Source organism: Clavelina lepadiformis, chromosome 3, assembly GCF_947623445.1.
Source record: "Clavelina lepadiformis chromosome 3, kaClaLepa1.1, whole genome shotgun sequence".
NCBI lineage: Eukaryota > Metazoa > Chordata > Ascidiacea > Aplousobranchia > Clavelinidae > Clavelina > Clavelina lepadiformis.
The window spans coordinates 24,188,864-24,208,148 of NC_135242.1; the positions used below are offsets into that span (position 1 = coordinate 24,188,864).

At 37.9% G+C, this 19,285-nt stretch overlaps 1 protein-coding gene and 2 long non-coding RNA genes across 3 annotated transcripts; all 3 read left to right on the top strand.

Annotated features, from left to right (window-relative positions):
* Positions 1 to 500: 500 nt before the first annotated feature.
* LOC143450444 (uncharacterized) lies at positions 501 to 4,885 on the top strand. Its single transcript, XM_076951002.1, has 11 exons — positions 501 to 918; positions 1,013 to 1,138; positions 1,265 to 1,387; positions 1,506 to 1,597; positions 1,804 to 2,033; positions 2,298 to 2,407; positions 2,652 to 2,843; positions 3,037 to 3,124; positions 4,271 to 4,327; positions 4,386 to 4,480; positions 4,564 to 4,885. Exons 1-11 carry the CDS (start codon positions 886 to 888, stop codon positions 4,738 to 4,740), a joined length of 1,323 nt encoding a protein of 440 aa, XP_076807117.1. The 5' UTR covers positions 501 to 885; the 3' UTR covers positions 4,741 to 4,885.
* A 60-nt stretch (positions 4,886 to 4,945) lies between these two features.
* Positions 4,946 to 6,033, top strand: LOC143450456 (uncharacterized). Its single transcript, XR_013114697.1, has 4 exons — positions 4,946 to 5,074; positions 5,422 to 5,579; positions 5,698 to 5,792; positions 5,875 to 6,033. It is a non-coding gene; the product is annotated as an uncharacterized LOC143450456 (long non-coding RNA).
* A 2,027-nt stretch (positions 6,034 to 8,060) lies between these two features.
* On the top strand, positions 8,061 to 8,747 carry LOC143450457 (uncharacterized). The gene is made up of 2 exons (XR_013114698.1): positions 8,061 to 8,254; positions 8,417 to 8,747. It is a non-coding gene; the product is annotated as an uncharacterized LOC143450457 (long non-coding RNA).
* The last annotated feature ends 10,538 nt before the right edge of the window (positions 8,748 to 19,285 follow it).

A 19,285-nucleotide genomic window follows, 5' to 3' on the forward strand; every position in this document is an offset into this window, starting at 1 on the left:
CATGAACTAGAGCTGCTGTACGAAGTGTAGCAGCACCAGTTAAACTAATAAACTTCAGATTCAGCCTCAATATATAATTGAATCCAGCGCAAGTAACAAAATCTTAACACTTTCAATTACTTTAGTAAACTTTTAAAAGAACACTGGATTATACTTTATAGCCCCCGGCCAAAAAGTGTATTTCAGCGCATTACTTTATTCAGTAATAAGTATTTCAGTAATTCTTAATGATGCGTCAGATAAAAATAGAAAAGGATGAGATTTTTAAGCCAGAAAATGAAATCGCTGGAACAAAATGGATCGTGTAAAACGATCACATTAATTTGTTTCGTAATTCTAAAGGTTATTTTTTTTGTAGAGCTAGAGTCAATCGATGTGATTCATTTCAAGAACTTATAGTTATGGCCGCTTGCGCGTTAAAACATGTTAGGTCAGCCAATGAGATTTTTTCTACAACTAATTGCAATAAAGAGGATTATTCATCACCCAGTAATTCGTCATCGTAAGTGTTGTTATCGATTTTGTCAACATGAAATCGACCAGAAAGCCTAACATTGTTTAAGAAGTTTCATGCCCCATGTAGATATTGCACAAATAGCGTAAACCTCTTCTTGAATTAATTAGTTCCTTTTTTTTGCAGTAATAGATCTGAAATTCCTGAATCTAGAAATTCTAGAAATGAAACTTTTCAAGGAAGTTGTGAGATGCTTTGCAAGCTGCTTCCTAACATAAGCAGTAACATTTAAATGGCAAATCTATCATTAATCTGTAATAAAAAATAAGGTCAAATCCATCTGACTGCCTTTAACAGTTTCTCTTTGCAATTTATTTACGGTTTATTACATAAAATTAAATACAGATGAAACCAAACTGTCTGAAAACTCCATGAACCCCTACACTCCATTGCAAACTTCCACCGTAAGTTTGACATGTTTTGTATAAGCATCGTCATGGTCGATAAAGCTGTTTTTCAACTTTTTTTGTGTCTCAACCTTTTTTTGTGTTTTTGCAGATAATTGGTGATTGGGCCAGCACTGTTAAACTGGGTGGATGTGAAATCAAGTTTCCACCTGGGGCTGTTGATAAATGCGCCATGGTTGCTTTCACCTTGACTTATTCGGATAAAGATGACGATAGGGTATATCTATGTTATAGGAGCTTTGTTTATATTTTGGTATTTTTATTTGGAGAGAAATTGTAGAATCAAATCATATTTTAAGGAACCTATTTTTATGCGTCCATTCAGCTATTTTTTACCTTACAGGACTCAGAAGAAGTCACAGTGACCCCAATACTTACATGTTTGCCTGACATGCACTTTAAGAAGCCTGTCATAATGACTTTACCAAGTTGTTATAATTCATTTGAAGACGATATGCCAGTTACTGTAAGTTAACTGACCGATAAATCAAAATATAACACAAAACAAATAAAATTTGCAATGTCCATAAAAATAAAATGCTTTTTATCAGTAGGTTGATTTTAAACTTTTTATTTATCTGCAGATAATGACAGATAAGGGCAAAACCTGGACGGAATTGTGCGAAGAGAAATGTACAGATAATTGGGTCACATTTGAAACCGAATCTTTTAGTCGGTGAGTGTCTAGGCCTATACGCTTTAAATGTGTCGGTTTTTAACCTTATTTTAGTTTTTATTGTACAACCAAACGAGGAATGCTTTTTCAAACTTAAAGTGAAGTACGTGCCACCTAGTAGTTTTCGTTCTGTAGAATTTGTCTAAACGTTATATTCAATAAGTGGTACTACAACCTTTTACACGATTACTGTTTTGCAATTAAAGCAAGGACGAGGATTTGAAGCTGACCTTCCAATGCGAAAATGCAAAAGTGGAATCGAGGGTAATGTTCAGCAAAGAGATCTTTCGTAAAAACCCAGTCATTCTCATAGAATTCAAATTCATTAAAAATAACGACTTGGATTTTGGCGCTGTGACTTTCAAAGTGAAAAGTAAAACGACCAAAAAGGAATTAAAGCAATTTCCTTTTCCGCCCAAATTTCTTCTAGCTCAAGGTAAGGTCATGTTATATTAATTTGTTGCAGAATAATTTGTTAATTTCCTGTTTTACCCACCAGTACAAAGTACCATCATGTTTAAGAAATGTTTTATATTTGCTCTGAAAGCAAATCATAATTTTGTCTAATCATGCTTGACATGCGTTAAATGGAGCTGATCGTTTACAGTAATTTTAACAAACGGCTTAATAAGTTATCTTTTTTTTCTACTTAAAACGAAATTTTCAGGATTTAAAAATATGTTGTTTTATAATTTTGCAGACGAAAACATCGATGACACAATAGAAAAAATTAAAGCTTTGAAAGTCGAGGAGTTAAATGTGCTTCATGCCATAAGAAAACATTACGATGATCACATAGGAAACGAAGAGGTTGCAGTAGTTTACATTCTATGACTACAGTACAACGTCTCAAAAATTGATTAAAATATTTGGCATTTTTTTCTGCAGAAAGCTTCTTATGAAACGTTTCTCTGATTGATAGAAAACATTGAATATTTTCTTACTTCTATTGCTCATGTAACATATAAATGGCCAGATTTTGATGAGGAGAGAAATTATTATGTTTCGTTGCCTAGATTACCTAGTTGAAATATGTTTTAACTCGTACAATCAGATATATCAAATTCGTTTGAAGCCCAAAGGAAGGGCTTTAATACTGAGCAACGCAAAATTTTCGAGGAGGTCCCCTGATGGAGAAGCTGAAGCAAAGTTTATCGCAAAAAGTAATGAAGAATGCTCTTTAATGAGGAAACTTTTTGAAGGCTTGGGTTGTGAAGTAAACGTGCAACGAAATAAATCTGCAGAAGTAAGCAACCAAATTTGTCAACATCGATTATGATGTAAACCTACCAAACTTTGCAGCAGTTTTCTTCATATTAACTTCAAATTTGTTACAGTGTTTTATATTCTAGTTCTGGAATTTTGATCTTTACATAATTTCGCTTATGCTTTATAGAATGACAAGGTTCTTATGAAAAACTAATCATAATTTTCAACAGGAAATGCTTGAAGTTGTACAACGTTTTGTCACGCGATCAGATCATTCTAACTACAGCATTCTGTTTGTTATGACCCACGGAGCCAAAAGTATTGTATTACGTTGCTTTTGTAATGAAAAGTTTGTTGTTATTGTTATAATTAGGGCCCGCAAAAGTCAATAAAGTCAAAAATTTTTAAGGACCTCGTCTTACTACGAATCAAAGAATAAAGTTGTTTTCAGCACCTAGGGGATTGTTTCTAAGAAGTTTATAGGTCAAAATAAAGTCAATATGGCTTTTTACAAAGTTTTTGTGTTTCTTGAGAGTAATTCTTGTAAAAATCCTCGTGGAAGCATTGTAAATCAGGAACTGCTACACAATTAAACCATATTAATCCATAAAAGCAGGAAATAAGTCACAATGCCCACTTGGATCAGCAGTAACTTTTATCGCAAATTGTCCATTGTTTATTCATTGTTACCTATTTCAATAATTCTTATAAAACACTTCCTCTTCATAAACGTGGTATTTTCGAAGATCAACAGTTTGGATTTTAGGAATAGCCTACTGACATTCTGTAATACAAAAATGCCTAAGCAAGCTAAATCGTCTTCAGCAAAAGTTAGACAGATTTGTCGAGATTTTTCTGATGAATTTAATGCAACTCCCGGGGGTGATTTAAGGTGCAATTTTTGCGAGGTTATAGTGAAGTGCGATAAAAAGTATTTTGTTGAAAGCCACAGGAAAAGTAAACGCCATCAAGCTGGATTGGAGCAACAACAAGCATTCCCTGTTTAATTTGCTGTTTATTAGAATTTACAATGCGGAGAAAATCAAGGCAAAGTGCCCTTTTCACAAGGACAAAATAACACAAGCTACCTAAATCTATCGCCAAAAAACACGACGCACTTTTTATAATCCATAAAACACCTTGACTTTTCGACAAAATATTACGTTTGGGTCTGAAATCGACAAAATTTTATGTTTGGGTAACTGGAGGAAGAACTGTGGCCTCTACAAATAAGCAATTTCGTTAGGTCAAAATTTGATAAAAATAAAGGTAATTCATTTTAACTCAGCATTAAAATGCTCATGCTCACTAAATCAAATATTTGCTCAGCGTAAAATTTTCTTAGAGGGAATACTGGTCGAAGGTTCAGCGTTTTATAAAATCTCACCGTCTTGTATGTAAACATATTTTTTAGTGATTGCCAGAATCAACCAGTCGTTTTAAACTCGCATAAATATGTTTCAGGTCTCCGAATTGGAACCGAGGAAGCTGATATGCTCATTGCCCATTGCACAACAGAAGGTATAAAAACAAACACCTGAAGTCGTTTTTTGCTCTTTAATATTTCCACTTGTTACAGGTTTTCCTGCGTTTCGAGGGTGGTTCACTCATGCAATCGTCTGGTGTTTCTCTCAGCATGCAAAAGACACTGAAATAATGCCATTGTTAGGAAAGGTAAAATTTTTTTCAAAACTATTTTCTATCTTTATTCGTTTGCGTTTAGTTCCTTTAAAGAGTTTTATCTAGTGTCTTTCCAGGTTCGAAAACACGTAAGTCAGCGAACATCTAAGTCTTCCAGTCGACCAAAGTTAGATGGAAAGAAACAATGCCCAAGGGACAATACTGGGCTTTTAAAGGACCTGTATTTCTTCCCGGGAATTTCTCCCGATCGACATGACAACAAAGACTCATTACACACAACAATATGCTTTTGAAACAGTTTAACTCTTTGTTTGCTTGAATGATTTTATAAGTTTTTAAAAATCACTTCTAATCAATATAAATTAAAACTGAATTGCTGTATATAAGCTATATAGTTCTTCAAATTTTGTGTTTCTGTACATACCGTTTGCTCGCTCCTTGCAAGGAACAAAAATACGGCACACCGTACAAAAAGTATAACTAATTTGGGAATTTCAATATAAACTGTATGTGGGTACAACAATTGTACCCATACCGCCTTGTAAAATTATGCAGTAGGACAAAGGTTAAAGAAGGTGTGTAAGATGTTCTGACATCCTACTACTTCCAATTAAAGATATCATCGAGGTAGGCAAAGATTTGTTTTATTCAATGCTGAATTGAATAGTATATATTTGCACAATTAAATATTTGCATCTTGCGGAAGGCTTGTTGTTCTAAGGCCTAAGCAGTGTCTGTCATAGTATAGTCATAGTCTGTATATAGTCATAGTATCATAGTCATATATATAGTCATATATAGTATAGTCATAGTCATATAGTCTATAGTCATAGTATAGTCATAGTCATATCTGTCATAGTATGTGTCTGTCATAACTGATACAAACAATAGTCAAGAATACAGTTGATACAATACACAAGTCATTCGATAGTTCAAGCAAGCTTCTGTTTCTAAGCAACTGTTTTGCTTTCTAGATTCGGCACCATTGCCTAATTATTCATGGCTTGAGGCTTTGATGTTGATTGTACAAGAAATGATGTAATGGTGACATAATTAAAAATACCACCCAGGCCGCTACACAACGATATTCCTTGTAAAGCCGATATCCTTTTGGGATATGCTACAACAGATGGTATGAGTTTTTTTATTCTCTTTCTGGAAAATATTAAACTTCGTTATTTGCAACTTTATTCCTTGTATGTAGCACTGATGACGCAATAACCTATACACTGACTTGTGCATTTTTGCAGGCTTCAAAGCTTTTCAATGTTGGTACACCGAAGCAGTCGCCCAGAATTTTTCAAAATTTGTCAAAAACACACATATTATGGGAATGCTTCCAATGGTATAGGACTATAGGTCGTGAAAACGATCTGAAAATGTTTTTTTTTAGATATTTCTCCTTGTTAACATTTGAATTAATGCAGGTTCGGCAGGTTGTATCTCAAAATAAAACCAAGGATCAAGGGATGCAATGTCCGTGTGAGGAAACGTATCTTCGAAAACACTTCTACTTTTTTCCTGGAATTGGGCAACATGATGACGACATGTTGAAAAATGAAAAATCAAACAAACTCCAGTAAATCTCTGGACTGATTAACGAGTCTACTAGTTTATGATTTGTTTTCGCAAATGAACTTTGTCTAAAAGTATTCCATTTCAAAAGTACTTTAGATAACCACAAGCGTTACGTTTAATCGATTACGTTACTATAGTGATGTCATATTTAATAAATCACGCTTTTATTGTGTCAAGGAAAAGTTACACAGTATCCTTTAACTAACGATGGTTAAAGAGAACTATTTATTTCCCAAACTTGCGCTTTTTTCTATAAGGCGCAAAACGATTGGGCAAACCACAATGATTTTATACCAACACCGGGTCTAGCTGTCCGTTCTTCTGCGTTTCCAACGTAATCAGCAAAACTTTAGCTTTTTTACTGTATTGCCTTTGTTATCACTTCTTTGTACGTTTGCGACATGACTTAATTCCGGTTATGTATCAAAGAATCGTGACCAATGAGTCATCGCCGTCTTGTGTGCAGATGACTATCTGAGCATATCACACAGTATTCAAATCAAACGATTCTGATCATAACACCACTGCGTAGGCTGTATTGCTCTGGCTGCAGTTGCTGTTTTCCAACCTCACTTTTCCAGTGAATTAAAGAAAACCTAATTACGACAACACTAAGTTATTCTTCTGTAGAGCTACATGTAGTAGAGTAGATATTTCGTTATATCATCTTAGACTCTACTGTAAACTCAAAATTCGTTCGATCAAAATACTTTTGAATTGTAGGACTTGTAAGGCTCTGCGAAGCGACGTTGCCAACAATAATTGCCACAGAGCTCCTACAGTCACCGTCTAATCTTGTATTCCTTTGAAGCGAAAGATGCCAAAAAATTGCGGTGCAAATCCTGTTCTTGTAACTTGATTTACTCTCAGCACCCCACAATCGCCACACCACAAAAAGTTCATAGCCAGCGCCCACGTTCGGAATCACTGTTTTAAGCCTGGGCTTTACCCACGTGCTCTACAAAAATTAACTCATTACCAGAGCATTTAAACAAAAAATCAGGAGTCAGAAGCTACGCTTTGCCGATTTAATTTTACGAAAGGTACACAACCACTTGATGCAAAATGTCGTTGTTTAACAGTTGAAGACTTTGAGAAGTAGCCCGGTCAACTGTAGGAATAGCCTACATCGGTCGGTCAGTTGACACTGGTAGCTAGCCTATTAAGTAGCAAGAGCCAAAGTCCCTTAGCTCTCAGTGTTGATAATTATGTGTCCAGACGATATAACAATGCAAATTGACAGACAACAAGCGTTATTAGGCCGCAAAAAAAAACAGTAAAAAATTTTCGTGAAACTCGGCATGAGAACTCTCACTGCCTTCTTTGTCCTGCATCTACGAAGGTGGTATTAAGTTGGCGTCAAACATTCTGCAGCAGGCTGCTTATTTTCCTGATCTCTGAGACAGACGTTTAAACAAGCAGCGATAAAAGGTTGTTACCGGAATGATCGGACTTGAATCAGCTTTTGCCTGATTGGCCATAGTCAGTGTGCCTGCCACACGTTTAATCCTGGATCAAGTCAATTTGTGCATCTAAGCAGGCACTTCCCATTCGTTAGGTGTGAATGCAAGTGTTTCAATTCAACTAACTTTAGTCTTCAGCAGTGCAAGTTTGCTGGAGCCAATAACACAGAGAGAGTACTGGTGTAACATAACCAAAAAAAAAATTGAGTAGCACCGCCATAGACCCTGCCTATCTTCAGTTGTACAAGGGCTGTGAATGACAACTAAACCAGAGCCGTTGTTTCAGCAACTTGACAAGCGTTTTTAAGCGTTATCGTTTCGCACCCTCCCGCCTTCACGCGTTGTGTTGATTGCTGTGATTGTGTTGCCTTGAGGATTCATCAAAACTTTTAAATAAACGAATGTTTAGTTCCTTACGTTGAGTGGTTTGCAGATGCGTTCCGATCACTCAAATACTGACATCAGCAATACACGCTGTGTTAAGCTTTTGGCTTTCATGCATGTGCGTTTACTTGCCAGAGGCTGTTCACTTTAACGAAACTCAACAAAACAATTAACGGTGGGTGGGTACAGTGGGACCTCGTTAATCCGGACCCCGATGAACCGGAATCCCCGCTATCCGACACAAAACTGCCGGGAACGGATTTCTTCCTATGCATTTTACCCCTTTAATCCGGAAACCCCGCTGTCCGACTCCGACACTAAAGTTTCGGAACAAATGTGCTAAATCAATAGCAATAAAATCCGATAAACCGGATTATTAACAGTTAAGCGAAAATGATTCACGACTGTCCTAATACACTATGTTAGTTTGTTGACGAAACAATAGCCGATTATCTACGCATAATAACGTTGCGGTCTTTATTGATTCAAAAGTACTGTATTGTACAGTATTTTAGAAACGAAAAAATAAATTGTTCATCAACAGTAACAAACAACGCTTCCGCGGTCGCAAAAAAATACGTACATTACATCGGTTGAGTGCGGCAATCTATTGAAGACATACTGCTGCAACTCAATCGTGCTATCAGCTTTTGATATCGCATTGCGCAAAGATTGGAAACAGGTCAAAGAAAGTTCAAGACAGTTGGTCCCACCGGAATGCTTCGCCACGCAAGAGCGGTTGTCAAACCGATTTGCGACCGAATGTTCGTCACTTGGAGAGCATTCGTCTTTAATACGGTGGTTCTGGGGTTCGACACTGGGTCGGATCATACAATAAATATAATTTTATTTTAGTTGCTGTCCAGCCAGAAACTCGGCACTTAGAATTGGAGTAAGGTGCATACGTCGTTTTGAACACGGTGCTGCATTTGCAAGATTGATTGATTTTTTACTTTCCGATAATCCGGAAACCCCGCTAAACCGACATTTTTTGACGAAACGAAGTGGTCCGGATTAACGAGGTCTCACTGTATTTCATTACATTTTTGGCATTGCTGGTTGCCTCTTAATAAGCCTACTATACCGACAACACTACTGTAACATTTCCCGATCTACCTGCGATGGAAGGTTTACGGTTACGGTTGGTATGATGACAAGTGTAGCCACTTCATGTACACATCAGGTCAAGACATGTCAAGTCGGCAGAACTGTTGAATAAAATGGCAGCATAGATATTCTGGAAAGCCACACGGTTACCTAGCAAGTTTATTGACCAGAAAAGTCGCATTCTACGTGACAAAATCATCTTTACTGTTCCTGATAACAATTGACAGAACCATTCAAATTTGTCGTCGGTCTTTTGACTCGTTTGGTGCACAATCGCAGCAAATGCTACCATTATGACGTTTAGGTTTCGTCACAATGGATAGCTGTATTTGACTAAGCTATCGTCTTGGTTGGCATATGAGTCCCTCTCACTTCTGACCGTGAAGTTTGATTTTTTCGGTTTATATCAATATGTAAATGTAAAGTTTTTCCTTCACATATGACTGAAGTTAAGAAGGCAGCCTTGCACTCTTTCATTGCAGTTGTAAAAGGATTTCTTGGAAAGTATGTGGATCTCACATAAGTGAAGCTTACAAACTTTCAAGCTCTTGGATCAAGGATGAGCATAAAAGTTCACTATTTATTGAGTCACTTGGATCACTTCCCTGAAAACCTCGGAAGATGAGTGAGGAACAAGTTGAAACCTGTGTTTCCTAACTCCTGTGGTAAAGGAAGTTGACAAAATCAACAAATTTTTTCAAGCAACAAATGCTGATCCAGAAGCTATGACTCAACAACTATTTTTGCACTATGCTTCACTAAAGGCTCGAGTTTTTAATACAAATGGCAATGAACTTAGCATCAGCTAAGTTGATTATGGTACTAGATTCCAGAGTGAATCACTGCGCTGCAGTCGCCAGAGTTCTCGTGACTTTGCCATTCAGTTGTTGAATGTGAAAGAAAGATGCCAAATGTTTTTGCTAGAACTTATCAGTGAAATTGAACCAAGGCTGCCAGCTAATCGTAAAATTATTGCGGGTGTTAGTTAGTTAACCATCTCAAGTTTTATCTCGTGTCAACAGAGCAACATTTTCTCAGTTACCCTTTCAAAACTTGCTAATCAGATGGTACAGGCGCTAAACCATATAAATGTTTGGCTACCTATGCTTGAGTACCCCAGTGTCCAATGCCTTTGTTGAGCGTATGTTTTCCCATGTCAATGCCATTAAAATCTACAAGCGACACAAAATGGAATTCATAATTAAATGCTTGAGTCAGTTACCAGAGTCCGAACAACTGTGATGGTCAAGGGAAAATGCTGCAAAGACTTTTTTTTTCATCTTTCATATTTAATCGTTATCGTTTCGCATGTATTGTTAACACATTTTGTAACCCGAGGCAGCATAGAAATTCTGGAAAGCCACACGGATACCTAGCAAGTTCATTGACCAGAAAAGTCGCGTTCTGCGTGACAAAATCAGTGTAGTATCAAACAAGCATATGTCAATCAAGGAACTAGTCGTCAAACGTCACTTCTGTGAAATTGCAAATTTTCTTATGCGAGCCATAAGCCTGATAAGCAAGCTGTAGTGCGAGATTGTGAACCTGAAGAACTCTGCATGATAGACATGAAAGAATGGACAGCATTACCTCAAGTAAAAGGTTGCAAGGTACGTTTTCAGTTCGATACCGGTGCTGACGTCCATATCATATGAAATCGACAGTTGTTAAGCTAGCAGCCATTATATAACTAGGCCAACCATATTTTTACCGCCCAAAAAGAGGACAATTTCGCCAGCAAGTAGACTTACGTTTAAAGAATTTATCACATCTTTTTGGATAACTATACGCATATAGACCTACAGCAAAAAAAACACCATTGCACCGTTCTTTGGTTTGAGACAGAAGCATCCAAGTAGGCAACACAGGAATCATACAATGAAGATCTAACGTGAACAAATCACATCCCGATCTGTTCCCTCTTGTGTGAGTATTGTCAGTGTTGATTGAACTTGGAGCGATACGAAACTTAGATACAGCATTGACACTAGCTATAACTTCAACAAGAGATACCTTTGATTCCTCTGATTTATAATTGTGTATGAAAAACAGCTACAAAGATTGCAGATGTTTCAAATAATGTTCACCCAGTGAATTTTCTAAAAATTGTTATGGAACAACAGATACTTTGTCAATTGATAAGAAATACGACTGTAACGCTGGGTACATTTAGAGCATTCTAGACTGGCTGGGATAAAGTGAAGGCTATCTGTTTACTCTTTGGGAAAGAAGTTTTTTGTACTCTGTATCCACAAATACACAATAGGTCTTTAACTCCTCGGTTCGTTGAAACAAAGCAAACAAACATTGTTGTCTGTTGAATAAAAGTCAAACGTTAATCACAATCCATGCATGTGAACATGTCGTCATCGTCGGAATCGAGGCCCACACATTCCTCATAATACCACACTTGACATTTGGAGCACTGACGCATACTCAGTTGTGCTTCACTTAGACACACTGCACAAAACCAAGAAGAATTGAATGCTGTAGATGTGCTGCCAGATGCTGATTTAAGGGCTTTGTTATTCTTTTATTACGCCCAGTAGTCTTGGAGATATGCATTCAGTTAAGATCTTTCTAGCATTTTTGAAAAGTCTTGGGCCTTGTAGTTCGAGCTTTTTTTGCGAAAGCTTTACTTCCTTTTAGTTTTGCGAGTTTTCATAAGCTCAGTAAAGCTTGAATTTGGACTGTGTTGTTCCATGTCAGATGCTGGAGTTCCGACTTGACTGTCAACAGCACACAATGGTGTAGAAGCAAAGTCTGTGCTTGAGCAAGCTTCAACACTGACACTGTTATTGGTATTTGAAGGGAGAAATTGTTCTTGTTGATGATCCAACCTCAGTCGGCATAGCAGGCAATAGTACTAAAAAAGCAGCTCGGTCTGCTGAAACAGTGCTGGGATAAGCTTCAACACTGTAATGTTCTGCTTTGTGTGACTCAAGGCTTTGAGGCCTTTGACAGCATATTTTAATACGAAAGTGAAAAGTGAGCACACGTGTATAGCGCATAATCTCGAATGCATGCGTACTAGCATGTTAGCGCATTATGGGTAGCGACTAGCCACAACTGGCGCTATTTACAGTTAACAACAATCTAGCAATAAGCTTATTAATACATCATCCATAAAATTCCACGGTTTGGGACAAGTTGAGCGGTATTTATAGAAAGCATTGGTTAAACGAATAAGATTGTGTGAGTGTATCTTAAACTGTTGTTCAGCGGCATGTGTTAGGAGCTAAAGCCTACAGGACCTACTGTTTCAAACTCTGCTTTCAAAGCTTAGGTTTCATCAGTGTTAATTTAATTAATTAAGATAAACTCACTAGCGGTTGTGCTTTATAGAATTAATCTGAATGCGGCCGGCAATAACAAAAAGGTTGTGCACCCCTGCTTTAGATCTTTGTGTTAAAATTAGATTTAGAATTTACAATAAATATTTTCCCATGGATTTTGCCAAGAAACGTAAAGTTGACAAGGAGTGTCGCGAATTTCACAAGGATTGGATGCCCAAGTACTTTTTCATTGAAGTCGGTAAGAAAGCAGTATGTTTGCTGGGCAATGAAAGTGTTGCCGTGTTTAAAGAGTACACCATTAAACGCCATTATGCGACAAAACATGCAGGCTATGACAGTACTTTATCAGCAGCGGAACGGCAAACAAGGGCATCAGAACTGGACAGAAGACTTGTAAAGCAGCAGAATGTATTCGCAAAAGCCAAAACAGCCCATAAAACTGCTACTCATGCCAGCTTTGTGGTCACATACAACATTGCTAAGCACAGCAAACCGTTCTGCGAAAGTGAATTTTTGGAAAAGTGCATGCTCGATGTAGCTCATCTAGTCTGTCCAGAACAAAGAAAGAAGTTTGAAGTCAGTTTGTCGAGAAGAACTGTGGCTCGCCGCATTGAAGGAATTGGTGAAAACCTGACATCACAACTGAAAGGGCGTGTACCTTGATTTCAGCTGTTTTCCTTGGCATTGGATGAAAGCATTGACATTGATGATACTGCACCGTTGTACGAGGTATTTCGGAAAACTTTGAAATTATACAAGAATTGCTCAATGGAACCAATGAAAGGCTGTACTACCGGGAAAGATTATTTTGAATGTGTGAAAAATGCCATGCATACAATGCAACTACCATGGCAAAAACTGGCCAGTGTTACTACGGATGGTTGTCCATCTTTGACAGGAAAGAATGTTGGTCTACTGAAGCGACTGGGTGACCGTGTTGCAGAGGTCGATTGCATTTGCACCAGGGAGCTGATATTGCTACATTGCATAATACACCAGGAAGTGCTATGTAAACGCGTGCTTAACATGAAACATGTTCTGGATCAAGTTGTGAAAGTTGTTAAGCGAAAGGTCTAAATCACAGACAGTTTATCAAACTTCTGGAAGATTGCGGACTACTGTTTTTGGAGATAAAAGGGAAAGATACAGAACATCCTCAACTCAAATTCCGAATGGCTTTCAGATTTGGCGTTTTTAGTTGATCTCTTTGAACACATGAATGAATTGAACACCGCACTTCAAGGAAATGGCACTTTAGCTCACGAAATGGCATTCAGGGTGAAGCTAAAACTGTTTTCTCGCCAGCTCAGTCAGAACATCACAACACACTTTCCAACACTTGAAACTATGGCACCCCAGATGATGACAACTGAGAAGTACACCCACATCATATCTGCACTAGACAATGAATTTGGTCGTCGTTTTGCGGACTTGTTTGATATCTTGTCATCACCCTTTACAACTGATTTTGAAAAGGTGTCGGACGCTCTACAGCTGGAATTCATTTATCTGCAGTGTGACTCTACCCGGAAAGGGAAATTCCAATCTGAAAGCATTGAAAAATTTTATGCGTCGCTGAATAAGTCCAAGTTTGCCAACCTGAGAAAGATGGCCATGAATCTACTTGTTCTGTTCGGGTCTACATACATACAAAGCTGCGTTCCAATCTAACTGATGCTCACGTGCACTCTTTACTGAGGGTTTCTACATCCGACATGCAGCCAGATTTCGAAGAACTTATTGACAACTTTGATCGACCATAGATGTCTCCAGCTATTGAAGTATAAGTTAATAAATTCATTAAATACTGTTTTTGGTCTCTGTGCTTCAAACTTAAAGTTTACATTAAATATAAAGCGGGCCGTATGTATGTTGCCCGCCCCTGGCTTACATGCTTTGAGCGTGAACACGACGTATATGCCTTCTCTTGCATTATTGTGACATTAAACATATACACTATTGCCAACAATTGCCCGATAGGACTAGTTCACCTACATGCGCACCAATAAACTCAGTATCAAGAATTGAGTCTGTAACTAATTAATCAATAGGTGTATAAATGTATCGATTCAGGAGTCCGGCCCGCCGACCGAAGAAGTTGCCCGCCCCTGTGTTAAGGGATAGCGACTTTAGTTCATACAATCAATGCCATTAAAAGTTTTTTATCCTCGATGCTTGTGTTTCTTCGTGAGGGTGTCTCTTGTCGATCGTACATGCAGTTACAACCGCTTTGTGTACTTTGAATGTTCAGTGTTTGGACATCGTTTTCAACTTTACAGTTGCTCACAATTTTATGCGGATAAATTGTTGGTAACAACGCTTTGAACGGCGTAATTCAAAAAAAACACATTTCGCCTCTTATTGATGAGGACATTAACTTTTTAACTATGATGTCTCAGCTATTCAGCTGAATTACAAACAGCATTAAAACATTCCAACGAAGATGTTTTGTACATAGCTCGTGTTAACTTCGTAGGAGACGGCTGGTCAGCTTCACTTTTGGTGTAGTAATGCTGTTACTTTCCTTGAACAATGTCATGGTTAAGTTCATACAATTCCGTATTTTTTGGCTTCAAGATGCACTCTCGTGGGATACAACGTTTCAAATAATCATCCGGAATGGATTGTTTAACAAACTTGAAACTTTAAAAAAACCTTCTGAATTCACCCTGAATAATGATTGCAAAACTGGCCAACACATATTTTGTACAGTGATTCACTCCTGGCACTGATGAGGTGTTTGACGTGTCACCAATCAACGCTTAGCTTGAGGAATGACCTCTGTTATGACTACGCAGCAACTTATAGCTTTTTTTTCAATTTACTTAAGCACATTGAAGATCTTCGGTTTTTCTTTCCATAGTTGAAAAGCCTATTGTTACAGGTTCCGTGGCTACGGCAGCATGGGGATTGCCAACCGTGACATTGCAAAACCAAAGCATACTTCAATACATAGGGCTTCTAGTGCCGCATCAACGACCTAAAGATATATACCTACACTTACTTAGCCTGTTTACATACAACCTATACCATGAAGACAAATTATTATTAGATCAGCAGAATATTTCAGCGTGCACATGTCATGGGTAGCTATGCTTTTTTCTTTCAGCAAGTAAGCCATCATGGCTTCATCAAAAGGTGACAGAGTATTGTGTCTTTGGAAAGCAAAACAAATTATTACATGTATATAACAAACAAAGCGTATTGTTGTAGGTTCCGTGGCTACGGCAGTATGGAGATTGTTGGCTAGTGCAAGCTAAGCAGATACTGTTTTTGTTGAGGACGATTTCATATGATGTACAATTTAAATCCACGAGATATTTTTATGGGGTTAGTTCATGGACGGTCACTAGCACTAAGGATTTGATTTGTTGCCCTGATGAAATTGAAATGGTAAACAAGCACTGAAAAGAAAACGTGAAAAGATAAATACAAAAAATATCCTCGGAAAGATATCCTGTTGGATGCAGCCACTAAAAACCTAGCCCAGCATGGCGTCAGCAGCGGCAAATTGCATCAATATCATTCCGTGTTCATATGCAGGCTTTGTATTCAGCAACAAGTTTGCTTTGACACTCCAATGCAAACTTCGTTCGGGATCGCGTCGTGTTTCATGCGCGCCACCACCTGCTCCTTTTGCTGGAAAAACTCGGGGGTCGTTGTCCATGTCCAAACGTCCACGTCGATCTCGACCCGCCGCATGTCCCTTGTCAGATGTTCACCCAAGGTGCGTTCCATGTAAACACGTAGACGACGGAGAAATAAGCAAGTTCATAAATTGCTAAACCTGGCGGAATCCGAATTGGAAATATGTCATCTGACCTCGCATCACTTGTCTCCTTTTGTTTTCAGTCCAATCGCAATGAAGCTCTTTTTTGTTGTCACATTTTCCGCCATAACGCTTACAACCAGCGTTGCGAGTTGTGTTGGTTGTTAAGGAGCTGCCCCAAGACTGACATTCAATCTAGGTAACCAACCCAAACACCTCACACAATTCCTCCCCAAAAAAATCACAAAAAATAATTGCTAAAATTTTAACATTACCTGAATATTGTCCCTGGATGATGTCTTTTGAGGATTTATCTCAGGAATAAAATCAAAAATTGCAAAAAAAATAACCAAACAAATTTACTAACAAATCGTTGCTCATTGTTAGTGAGAACGGTGAGCCTCATGTTGAGAAGTAAATAAAGAAAATCGAGGAGAAATGCGTGCGAGTTTGGAGGAGTGAAGGTATCCGCGCTTGCAAATGTCGAGTGATTTCATGATTGAATGTCTGTAACGGCGCTAAAATCACATTCAACTAAATACGTAGTTGGAAATGGCAAAAGTGTTCACTCTGCCACCATAGCTAATTTGGCATACTTTGCACAGACTTGCGAATCCAACCACATCAGCTTGTTTTTGGATGCATAGATTGGTTTTATGCTGTCATCCTTTTGCAGGTGTAGTAGCCCGTCAGCCATTCACATGAGTGATTCCATACTCTATCAGAAAATTCTCAAATTCTTCCGAAACAAATTGTGGTCCATTGTCGGTCCGCAATGAAAATGGATACCCGAATCTCGCAAACATCGGTATCATAGCTTTAATTAACTTTGAACTCGTAATTGTTTTCATCACAGCAATTTCATAATACCCACTGTAGCAGTCGACAACAACTAGAATGGTGGAAGTTTGCAATGGAGTGTAGTTGTTTATGGAGTTTTCAGACAGTTTCGCTTCATCTGTATAGTTAGGCATGGAAATATCTGCAGAAATGGTAAATTTAGTTACTTAGGGTGGGATGCACCAAAACCGATCAAGTGCAGATTACTATTGATCTGCGATCAACTACTGTTGATCTTTACTGACGGTATGCACCAGCGACGATCAGAGATAATCCAGGATTAAAATGAGGCATTTAATCCTTGAATTTAATCCTACTGACGAGGAGGTTTAACTCAAGATCAATGTGAATAATTGATGAAAAGCAAGTTTATGGAAGTATTGGAGAGTGCTGTAGGTTGTGTATTGAAATTGCTACTAGCCTTTGAGCCAATATTATATGCAATGGCAAATCAGAAGGGTAGGCCTATCAACCGTTGAACTTCCATGGCAGGTAGCAGAGGCTTGCGTTGTTTTATTTCATTATATTATTAATTGCAACCTACATAGCAGAGAGATTAAGCGTTAGCTAGATTTTTTATGGAATACAAATAAAACTATGAGACCAAGCATCGGTTAACCTTTGTTAACATGGATTAGTTACCTTGTTTGTTATGTCATTTTCTGTCAGATTTAGCAATAAAACGTTGCAAATATTATAATGGATTGTATTGAATTTATTGAACATTTTATTGAGACACCACCGAGAAGAAACATAAGAGACAGACTAAGCCCATTTGAAAATTTTACAGAAGAGCAATTTCGCGAACGTTTTCGCTTTAGAAAGTATTCAGTTCTTCAACTTTTGGGGATGATTTCCTCTGATTTAGAGCATGGCACAAGTCGTAATCACTGCATACAACCAGTTCTGCAACTTGTCACTACTTTACGGTTTTATGCCGCAGGACATTTTCAGCGGACAGATGGTGACTTAATCGGCATTGACCAATCCAGTGCTTGCCGGGTTATTCATAGAGTAACACGGGCAATTGCCACCAGACACGAGCAGTTCAGGTTCGACAACATATGACCGCGAACAAACTCACCGGGGACAACTGAACGTGACGTAAATTGACCGCGAACAAACTGACCTTGACTGCAAACACATACTAAATTGGATTAGTGACTAGATAGTGAATTAGAATTTTGACCTTTTGACGGCCAATTTGTTGCAGGTCAGTTGTCCACTACCAGTTGTCGCCGGTGAGTTTGTTCACGGTCACTTCTCGTGATCCCAGCAGTTCATAAGATTTCCAAGCAATCAGGATTTGAACAACGTGAAGTTTCATTTTAAAGATATTGCTCAGTTTCCAGGTGTGCTAGGAGCAATTGACTGCACTCATATTTCCATTAAAAGGCCAAGTGGAGACAATGGAGAACTTTATCGCAACCGCCAAGGTTATTTCTCGATCAATGTTAAAGCAGTCACAGATGCAAATATGTGCTTTACTGATATAGTCTGTAGAGTGTAGATGGCCTGGATCTACACACGATTGCAAAATTTTTGACAACAGCTCACTTTCCTACAAATTTGAAAACAATCTTCTTGATGGAATTTTGTTAGGAGATGGAGGCTATGCTTGCAGAAAGTACATGATGACACCAATTTTAAATAATCCTGCTACACAAAAAGAACAGAATTTTGATAAATCACATATTGCCACAAGAATAATTGTTGAAAGAATGTTTGGTATTTGGAATTTTTGTATTGGTATTTCAGTGCCTAAGAACTCCACTGAGAACATGTTTAGATAATACCTTGCTTATTATTGTGAGCACGGCCTGTCTACACAACTTTGTTCGACGCCGGGGCGAAATAGATGATTTCATGGAAGTCGCTGTTGGAGATCATTTTCACCATGAGCAAGTTTCTTTGTCCACCACAGTGGCTGGAAATGTAGTACGACAACAAATTATTAACAACTATTTTTATGACCATAGTGGTTGGTCAATGTGGTTTGTAGCATTGCAAGTACAGCTGGGGAATCATCCAAATTTCTTTATTTCCTAAGATTCATAAATTATAAAGTCATACTGCTAATTGCGAAATATTCTCTTTAAGAGTGAAAATAAAAACGTGATAATTGTGAAGTATGTTATGGTAGATTCCTATTGTGGAGTATTGCTAGCTTTATGGTTTTTCCAGAGCAACTGCAGTTGTTCAACTGATCGGAAACAATAACTTGATGCTGAATTGAATTCTGCAGAGAGTTCCTTCCAAGCAGGAGACTTGGATTCCAAAGATTTACTATCAGTTTTTTTTGCATTCAATTACACTACTGTAATTAAGCTTATTCATTAAGTCAATAAAAATGTTTTTTTCCGTAGCTGTAAAATTTACTCTCCTTCCCATGATGGCAATT